Source organism: Mastomys coucha, unplaced genomic scaffold (assembly GCF_008632895.1).
Source record: "Mastomys coucha isolate ucsf_1 unplaced genomic scaffold, UCSF_Mcou_1 pScaffold22, whole genome shotgun sequence".
Lineage (NCBI taxonomy): Eukaryota > Metazoa > Chordata > Mammalia > Rodentia > Muridae > Mastomys > Mastomys coucha.
In genome coordinates, this window is record NW_022196905.1 from 185,347,727 (window position 1) to 185,358,383 (window position 10,657).

The 10,657-nt window shown below is 46.8% G+C and overlaps 1 protein-coding gene across 10 annotated transcripts in view; it reads left to right on the forward strand.

The window, feature by feature from the left end:
- Positions 1-10,657, forward strand: part of Fat1 (FAT atypical cadherin 1) — a 122,878-nt gene that overhangs the window by 16,712 nt on the left and 95,509 nt on the right. For all 10 annotated transcript variants that reach the window (XR_004109910.1, XM_031339635.1, XM_031339641.1 and 7 more), the window contains exon 2: positions 413-3,698. Coding sequence is in view for 9 of the 10 variants with exons in the window: in XM_031339635.1 (XP_031195495.1) it covers positions 431-3,698 (3,268 nt within the window). In the remaining variant the exon portion in view is untranslated. The remainder of the gene's footprint in view (positions 1-412; positions 3,699-10,657) is intronic.

Below are 10,657 nucleotides of genomic sequence, written 5' to 3' on the forward strand. Positions count from 1 at the left end.
AAAAAAAAAACCAGAAAATTTAAGTTTATATGATTTTGAGGATGTACTTCCCGGTGTGTGAGAGGAGGCTTACACTATTCATTACCTGTTTTTTCAAAAATTGATGTCTGCGTTTGGCCTGAAGACTTAAGTTTTGTCGGGTTGGAAAGACTGCTCAACATTTAAGAAGAGAATTGCTCTTGCAGAGGACCTGTTCCCAGGCATACACATATGTACATGAAAACAATAACAAGAAAAAGATAGCTGTCAGACATGCTTCTAGAGTTGTTAGAGTGTTGATGTTGGTGTTGGGAAGCGCTTACTCATATTCTGTGTGGGTGGGAAATGGTTGATGCATAAGGCTTATGTTTACAGTTTATTCTTTCCCCTGCAAGTGACACTTTTTCTTCCTCTTCTACTTCTTCTGTTACAGGTGGCCAAGCATTAAACAATGGGGAGACACTTGGCCTTGCTTCTGCTTCTGCTCCTCTTTCTCCAGCATTTTGGAGACAGTGATGGCAGCCAAAGACTTGAACCGACCCCTCCTATCCAGTTTACACACTTCCAGTACAATGTCACTGTGCACGAGAACTCGGCAGCGAAAACCTATGTTGGCCACCCCAGAAAGATGGGCATTTACATCTTAGACCCCTCGTGGGAAATAAGGTACAAAATCATCTCAGGAGACAGTGAGAACCTGTTCAAAGCAGAAGAGTATGTTCTCGGAGACTTCTGCTTTCTAAGGATAAGAACCAAAGGAGGGAACACTGCCATCCTCAACCGAGAAGTGAGAGACCACTATACACTGATCGTCAAGGCAGTTGAGAAAGCCACTGATGCCGAGGCCCGAGCGAAGGTTCGGGTGCAAGTGCTGGATACAAACGACTTAAGGCCCTTATTCTCCCCGACCTCCTATAGCGTCTCTCTGCCGGAAAACACAGCCATACGGACCAGCATTGCAAGAGTGAGTGCCACGGATGCGGACATTGGAACCAATGGCGAGTTTTACTATAGTTTTAAAGACAGAACAGACATGTTTGCCATCCACCCAACCAGCGGCGTGGTTGTTTTGACTGGCAGGCTCGATTTCCTAGAGACCCAGCTCTATGAGCTGGAGATCCTGGCCGCCGACCGGGGAATGAAGCTATACGGCAGCAGTGGCATCAGCAGCCTGGCCAAGCTGACGGTTCACGTGGAGCAGGCTAACGAGTGCGCGCCCGCGATAACTGCGGTGACATTGTCACCCTCTGAGCTGGACAGGGACCCAACCTACGCGATTATCACCGTGGAGGACTGTGATCAGGGTGCCAATGGGGAGATAGCATCGTTGAGCATTGTGGCTGGCGACCTTCTTCAGCAGTTTAAAACAGTGAGGTCTTTCCCAGGGAGTAAAGCCTTCAAAGTGAAGGCCGTCGGGGCCGTCGACTGGGACAGCCATCCTTACGGCTACAACCTGACACTGCAGGCTAAAGACAAAGGGACTCCTCCCCAGTTTTCCCCCGTGAAAGTCATTCACATCATTTCTCCACAGTTCAGAGCTGGCCCCGTCAAGTTTGAAATGGATGTTTACAGAGCCGAGATCAGTGAGTTTGCCCCTCCACATACACCCGTGGTCCTGATCAAAGCCATTCCTAGTTATTCCCACTTGAGGTATGTTTTCAAAAGCACTCCTGGAAAGCCTAAATTCGGTTTAAATCACAACACGGGTCTCATTTCCATTTTAGAACCCATTAGAAGGCAGCACACATCCCATTTTGAACTTGAGGTGACAACAAGTGACAAGAGAGCCTCCACCAAAGTCGTGGTCAAAGTTTTAGGTACGAACAGCAACCCCCCTGAGTTTACACAGACTGCGTACAAAGCATCCTTTGATGAGAACGTGCCCGTGGGTACCGCGGTCATGAGGGTGAGCGCAGTCGACCCCGACGAGGGGGAGAACGGCTACGTGACTTACAGTATCGCAAACCTTAATCACGTGCCGTTTGTCATTGACCACTTCACCGGTACCGTGAGCACCTCTGAGAATCTGGACTATGAACTGATGCCCCGTGTATACACGCTGAGGATTCGTGCTTCTGACTGGGGCTTGCCATACCGGCGAGAAGTTGAAGTCCTTGCCTCCATCACTCTCAATAACCTGAATGACAACACCCCCCTGTTTGAGAGGATAAATTGTGAAGGGACCATTCCCCGAGACCTAGGTGTGGGGGAGCAGATAACCACGGTGTCTGCTATTGATGCCGATGAGCTGCAGCTGGTCCGGTACCAGATTGAAGCTGGAAATGAGTTGGATTTGTTTGGCTTAAACCCCAGCTCTGGTGTGCTGTCCTTAAAGCACTCCCTCATGGATGGCTTAGGTGCGAAGGTTTCTTTTCACAGTTTGAGAATCACAGCTACAGATGGAGAAAATTTTGCCACACCGTTATACATCAACCTAACAGTGGCTGCCAGTCGCAAGCCGGTAAACTTGCGGTGCGAGGAGACCGGTGTTGCAAAAATGCTGGCAGAGAAACTCCTGCAGGCGAATAAGTTACACAGTCAGGGGGACTCAGAGGATATTTTCTTTGATTCTCACTCCGTCAATGCCCATGTCCCACAGTTTAGGGGTACTCTTCCAACGGGGATTGAGGTAAAGGAGAACCTCCCGGTGGGTGCCAGTATACTATTCATGAATGCTACTGACCTTGACTCTGGCTTCAATGGAAAACTCGTCTATGCTATTTCTGGAGGCAATGATGATAGCTGCTTTACCATTGACATGGAAACGGGAATGCTGAAAGTCCTGTCTCCGCTTGACCGTGAAGTAACGGACAAATACACCCTGAATATTACCGTGTACGATCTCGGTATACCCCAGAGGGCTGCCTGGCGTCTTCTGGATGTCACGGTTCTGGATGCCAATGACAACGCACCCGAGTTTTTGCAGGAGAGCTACTTTGTCGAAGTGAGCGAAGACAAGGAGGTAAACAGTGAAATCATCCAGGTTGAAGCCACTGACAAAGACCTGGGCCCCAGCGGGCACGTGACATACGCTATTCTCACGGACACAGAGAAGTTTTCAATCGACAGCGTGACTGGCGTAGTGAAAATCATCCAGCCTTTGGATCGTGAAGTGCAGCCTGTGCATTACCTAAAGATTGAGGCCAGGGACCAAGCCACGGAAGAACCCCGGCTGTTCTCCACCGTGCTTCTGAAGGTGTCACTGGATGATGTTAATGACAACCCACCCAGGTTCATCCCACCCAATTACTCTGTGAAAGTTCGAGAAGATCTGCCAGAAGGAACCATCGTCATGTGGTTAGAAGCCTATGATCCCGATGTGGGTCAGTCCAGTCAGGTGAGGTACAGCCTCCTGGACGACGGAGAAGGCCACTTTGATGTGGATAAACTCAGCGGGGCAGTTAGAATTGTCCAGCAGCTGGACTTTGAGAAGAGGCAACTGTATAATCTCACCGTGAGGGCCAAAGACAAAGGGAAGCCGGTGTCTCTGTCTTCCACTTGCTATGTGGAAGTGGAGGTCGTCGACGTGAATGAGAACTTGCACGCGCCAGTGTTCTCCAGCTTCGTGGAGAAGGGAGTGGTGAAAGAAGACGTCCCTACCGGCTCATCAGTAATGACTGTGTCGGCTCACGACGAGGACACGGGGAGAGACGGAGAGATCCGGTACTCCATTAGAGATGGCTCTGGTGTTGGTGTTTTCAGGATAGATGAAGAAACAGGCAAGTACTGTTATCACTTTCCACCGGCTGTACTTCCTCCCATCTCCTCCTCTTTGCGTCACAATTCCCAGTTGGTTTCTGTTAGGGCTCTGCATTGAAGTACATACATACTTTTCTTTTGTTTTCTCCTTTTGCGCTATGAAGCTATACACTGAAGGATTAAGTGTACGTAAGATGAGTAGAAGAAAATTGAAATGATCACCACAGGTACTGATCTCTGATGTTTGTACTCTCTGATCAAGATCATCACTGTGGTTTTGTAGTAACCTTAAAAAGCATTCTGGTTAGGGTGTTACATGGTGTGATGTTTCCATGCTAGTACGGTAACATCAACATCAGTAGGTGTGCCATCTACAGGGTAGTGCATACCTGCAAAGTTATACAACATACCCAGAGACTTTTATGCGCTAAAACTACATTATCGTCTGCTTTAGGTCCTTCAGGCTTTGAGAGGCCGTTGTAGGGTAGTGGAATGTTAGACTGAAAAGACCTGGCTGGTGGCTGTGTCTTAGTCAGGGTTTTACTGCTATGAACAGACACCATGACCAAGGCAAGTCTAAGGACAACATTTCATTGGGGCTGGCTTACAGGTTCAGAGGTTCAGTCCATTATCATCAAGGTGGGAACATGGTAGCATCCAGGCAGGCATGATACAGGAGGAGCTGAGAGTTTTCCATCTTCATCTGAAGACTGCTAGCAGAATACTGACTTCCAGGCAGCTAGGATGAGGATCTTAAAGCCCACACCCACAGTGACACACCTACTCCAACAGGGCCACAGGTTTTAATAGTGCCATTCCCTGGGCCAAGCATAGACAAACCATCACAGGCTGCCTCTTTCAGTCAGGATCTTCTTAAAATGAACTGTTTTATCTATAAGATGGGGACATTCAGTTTTCTAGTTTGTTTTGTTATGCTTTGTGATATGGGAGATTGAACCTAGAACCTTCTGCATGCTAGGCAGGCACTCTATACAAAGATTGGCTGCATCAAGGTTTATGTGAGGAACTCATTAAGTAACGTGTTGGGTTTATTAATAGTTTTTGGAAATGGTGTTGGTGTTTCACTATACCATACTAATTTCCCCCAGAATACAGTTCAATTCCGGGAACCTTTGAGGTAGCTAGGTTTTTTTGTTTTTTTCCAGACACGGTGTCTTTGCCAGTTCCGGAACTCAACTCTGTAGACCAGGCTGGCCTCAAACTCAGACGTATAACTGCCTCCACCTCCCGAGTGCTGGGATTAAAGGCTTGTCACCCCCTAAATAAGCCCTTGCTCCCCCAACCTTCTCTCCCTCTCCAGTATCCAGTTCTTGAGTGTGTACTGTTTTCCTTTGAGTACACAGACAGATCTGTACTTACAAGTCAGTGTTCCAATGGATGTGAGCTTTTATAGTGCAGGAGTTTTTACCTCTGACATCTAGTTCTTTAAAGTGCCCAGTGCCCAGAAACTGCTCAGTAAACAATAACATAATAGGTGAATTGATGATGGTTTTGGCTCTGACTGCCCTGCCCTCTGAGCATGGTAAACAGAAGGAACTGTAATGTTCTAACAGCAGTAGGGTCTGGGTGGGCCTCAGTGGACAGGATTCCTTGACACTCTTTCTCAGCTCTGTGTTCTAAGAAGACGTTTGTATTATGTCAAAACTTGATATGTTTGGTAATACCCTACACGTAAGACAGCAGCAAAAGGCTGTAGTGTGCTAGCAGTAAGTCACCCTATCTTAGGGCGCACAGCATCTGGAAAATAGAACCTTTGTTGGAGAACATAATTTGAAGGGTACAGGCTCGCTAAAATTATGCTTTCTGTTAACTCAAGGGGCTTTCCCCTAATTGATTATATTTCACTAGCATCACTCACATGGACTTCTCAGAATTAGTGTAAGGCAGAGGGAAATGGCGTGATCAATAGTGTTTGATAGTCAGTCTTCTGGGGCAGATTCCAGAAGTCTTTTTGGGGGGTGTCCTTCTGTTCAATATAAATCAGAATTTGTGATTCAGTAACAATATAGAAAAATACTCAGGAGTTAAGGTTGAAACTGATACTTTTCCTGTAGATTTTCTGGGAAGTTATTCTTAACCTTTTTTTCCCCCTCTCAACATAAATTTCAAAACCTATAAGGAGCTCTTAGAAGTTAAAGTTGAGTCAAAAAATATAATTTGAGCCTTAATTTGCATTCTCTTCGTGACTTAAATTATGAGCACTGCCTTTTGGCTCTGTCTTTTTTTTTTTTTTAAAGTGAAAATAGTTTTTATTGCTTTTTTTAAAGGATCACATAGAAACTGGTATTTTTCACCTATAAATTTAAGGGATGGTGTTGTTCCTGCTGCCAAATGGGGAGAAGGAGTAGACCGCCTAGCAGACAGGATAGAAAGCATCCTGAAATAGACCCAGAGCAGTGTGCAGTGGCCAGGCAAGGACAGACTTTGTCCAGGGGTAATTTAGTGGGAGGGAAGGTGGGGGAGGCACGGAGATTCTAGGGTGTGAGATTGGTTACCATATGAGAGACTGTTACACATGTCTATAATTATAGTTAAAGGTGAGAGTGAAGCTAGAATGTTTCTAAGTCATTACTCTGTGGTTCTTGTTTTACAGAGGAATATTCTCCCTGCGCGGTGGTATGTGTATATGGTTTCTGAGATCGTATAAGTGATGTACTAGCTAGACACTGAACTATTGTATTAAGACACGTATGTTGGGCGGTAAATTTATCTGACCTAGTAATTTTGTAGATTTCTAGCCAGGTATTAATTGGGTATTAAGTGTTACATTTCTTCAGGGAAAAAAAATGGTTTAATGGGGTAGAAATGCTACAATTCAAGCTGGGGAGAGGGTTTAGTTAGCCAAGAGTTGGCTGTACAAGCATGAGGAGCTGAATCCCATCCTCAGGAGACACACACGCTTGGAGCTCTCGCTGGGCAGCCTAGCCAAGTTGGGTTCAGGAATAAAAGATAAAGGGCCTGCAAGATGGCTCATAAGTAAGACTCTCTCTGCCCTGGGCCTGACAACCAGAGTTCAGTCCCTGGAATTCATAAGGTTCCTCTTCTCCCCACCAAAGAAATGCATGTTTAAACAACAACAAAAACAAGGGAGAGAGAGAGAGAGAGAGAAAGAGAGAGAGAGAGAGAGAGAGAGAGAGATTGAGGAACACCCCCACACCCCCAGTGGCCTCTACACATCTACATACACATCTGATTCATATGGACTCATGTAGATATTAACATAAATACACACAGAGCTAACGTTAGCAAGCTCATTATTCAATTTGACCAGCCCAGAAGTATAAAAAGATACCTGTCTAAATGATGAAAAGTGGGGACAGTGTGGGAAGAGTGGGGACCTCACAGAAGACAGCCCTAAAATGCAAGGAAGCTGGAGGTGGGCTGCCTGAAGTCAGGTGAGCACTTTGCTCCCTGCCCGTTGCCCCTGCGCCTACTTCCTGTGCCCTGGGTGTGTTTGATACTGCACCCAGTGATCAGGGCCTGGGCAGAGCTGCTCTCCCGGTTGTTTTTGTCAGTTTGACACAAACTGGAGTCAGCTGGGAAGAGGGACCCTCAGTGGGTAAATGCTTCCACCCGATGGGCCTGGGGTCATACCTGTGGGGACCTTTTCTTGAATGTTGATAGGTATGGGAAAGCCCCACCCACTGTGGGTGTTGCCACCCCTGGGTGCCTTTGCATGAGGAAGCAAGCTGAGCAAACCAGAGCAGTCTCTCCACGGTCTGCTTCAGTTCTTCCCTCCAACGTCCCGACTTCCCGCAGTGATCAAGTGTGACCTGGAAGTGTAAGATGCAACAGACTCTTTTCTCCCAAGTTGCTTCTTTAATTTAAAAATTAAAAAAGAAAAAAAAAAATCAGAGCACCAGAGAAGCAAACTGGGACAACTGCTTTGGCTCTGGGCACCAAGAAATTGTCCCCTTACCAGTCTGCCTCTTGCCTTTGGCTTTCAGCTGCTCATGAAGAGGGAGTAACACGAGGAGGCTTTTGTGGTAGCTTTAACTATTTCAACACCGTCAGTCATGCATCTCTTTTTACATGCTCTCTACAGGCCAGAAAACAATTCAACAACCCAAATCTACTTCTTGCTCTGTCTAGGATTCTTCTCTTTATCCATGTCAATTTCAAACACCTACAAAAGTAGTAATTAAGAAAATTCTATGGACTCCCTAAAATGTGTGATTAAAGTACACAGCCTCACCAGTTGTGAGTTTCATTTCTGTTTTGCTAACTGCTTTGCAGGGCGCTAATGTGTAGTTTCAAGGTGGGGGGGCGACAGTCGTTCTGCCCATCTGACAGCTTTCTGTATGTTTTTCTGAGCAGCCCCTGGGTCCCAGCTACTCTCACAGAGCCTGTCCTTCGCGATCACCCTGCCACTCGAGGGTTTGCAAGGATGGAGCATTGTGTGGGAAAACTCCTTGGAAAGCTTATCTTCTCTGAGTACCAATTTCCTGAGCTCTAATTACAGTTCTCGAAGCCTCCGAAGGGACTGGGCGAGTGGTTCAATAGGGAGAGTGTGTGCCAAGTAGACTTGAGTTTGCATCCCTGGTGCTCATGCTAGTCAGTCCAGTCCAGAGTGGTGCTGGCCCCTAGGCTGGTGCAAGGATGGGGCAGAGATGCAGATCCTTGAAGCTCGTTGGCTGCCCAGACAGTCTGGCCAAATCAATTAATCAATTAACCACCAAGTTCCTTGAGAGTCCATTTCAGGAAATGAAGATGAGGATTGAGGAAAAGCTAGACTGTAGCTCCCAAGTGTGCTTGCCCACCAGCAAACACCTGTATGCCTAGACATACACCACACACACACACACACACAAATATCCTTGCTGAGGATTCTAAAAAGGAATTAATAGAAATGCTTCGTGGTGCCTTTAAGGCATGTCCGGGCTTGCATTTAGATTTGGGCTTATCCACCTTACACTCAGCTTTCCGTTCATTTTTGCTGTGGCTCTTGGTTGCTTTGTTGTGAGCTTTGACATGTAACAGAAAAGAGAAAGAGCTTCCCTTCCGTATGCACATCGTTGAACAAATTGCTTGGATCGCTTGTCCCCCATGTCTGTCACTGCTTGAGGACCACGATCTTACGTCATTTTCTGAACTTTGAAGAGACTTAAGTGAGTCTGCTGGAGTGCTTAGCCAGTGCTTCTTAATTGTTCATGGACGAGCTGGTCGAGGGTCTTCCCCCACCGTGGGTGGGGTAATCCGACCCCAGGGGGCACACTTTCTCTTCATTCTGGAGGAGTTTAGTTCAGTGTTGGCTTGTTTTTACTGGAACACATCTCAGAGTGCTCCTGGTTCTAACTGCTCTTTTGGGGAGTCCATGTCTTTCATTAAGATAAGAGCAAATTATAAGCTAGCTGGTGCCGTGTTACTGGTAGGCTGTCATCCTGTTTTCAGAATTGAAATTTATGTTTCCATGGGAAAGTTGCAACGAGTTAATATGGAAATCTAGTTGTTGTGACAAAAGAAATCACCTTATTTGAGATGTAGAAGGGAAAGTGAAGGCCGTATGTACCTACCTACCTTCCTCCATTTGTCCGTCTGTCCGTCTGTCCATCCGTCCATCCATCCATCCATCCATCCATCCATCCATCCATCCATCCGACGCTTGGCAAACGCTCTGCTGTGAGCTGTATTCTCAGACCTTTTGTTTCAAGCTTTGTTATGGGGTCTTGCTAAGTGGCCTAGGTAGGCCTTGAATTTGTGATCAGTGGTCACTCCTGCCCCAGCTTCCGGAGTTGCTGGGACTACAGGCTTCCACCACTAGGCCTGGCTGAGGACAGACTGCCTTTCTCATAAGGGTAAATGTCTTGGTGTTCTCCTTATGGGGACTTCTTAGTCACTGGCTTTGGTATTGTTTCTCTGGAGGTTGGCCCCTGGCCTTCCTCTGTGAGGTGGATACTGTTTCTGTGGTGGAAGCAGAAAGAATTCTAGTTCAAGCCAACATGCTGCTGACCTCCTCCAAGAGGGAGAATGTTCTGGAAGTCTGAATACATTATTATGTAGTTACTCATCCCTGTCTGAAGAATGTTGTATCCTAACTTTACACCGGATATTGTGTGTGTGTGTGTATGTGTGTGTGTGTGTGTGTGTGTGTGTAGTATAGATGTATGCTAGACCTATGGTCATTTTGTCCAGTTCCTGACAGGCAGCAATATGGTGGGTCCTCCTGGGCCATGAGTGCTGGGAGCTGGGTGGCCCTTGTGGTGTGGTCACAGCTGGTTGCAGAGTGGAAGGAGCCAAGCGGGCCCTCAGCAGGGCGGTGACTGCTGTGGTGGGAACAGTTCCCCTCACTGGAACTGGGTCTAAAACATCTCTCAGGAACAGGAACAGGAACTTAAAAGAGACACGGGTGGGAGGCCTGTTGGGGAGGTAAGAAATGTGCTGGTGAAAGGCCTTTTGTGTTGCTGTCTCCTCCCTTAAGTGGCAGCAGCTGCTGTCTGCTCCCCTCTTTTTGTTCTTCTAGCAGAGTTGAGGAGAAAGAAATTTACTTCCCCGCCCTAGTGAGACAGAAAGTCAGCCTCGTGTTTGGTTGAGACAGGTCAGGTTGCCTCTCTTCCTCCTGGAAAGGCTCCTGAGTCAGGAGGATTTTTAAGGTGTGAGTGAAATCTAATTAGCAACCCAGGAAACTCCCTGTGTTTTGAAAGGAAACAGTAGTCACTTTTCTCTGGTTATTAGTTGTGGTACTTACCAAGTTGATGTTTTAATGCTCAGTGAAGATCTAGGCCGGAGGGGAGTAGTATTTACAAGGTTTTATACTCTGAAGCAGAATTCTGGTACCTTCTCTTACTGCCATCCTTCAGGTTCAAATGAAGCGAGGGGCATGGGAGCGAGCTGGAGGGTATAAGGTAGACGTTGTCCATGTTAGGGACAACGTGAGCATAAGAAAACATAGGCGGTTGCAAGCTTGAAACCAGCCTGGACCATGTATGCAGTAAGATCCTGGCCCCAAAACAAAATAGAG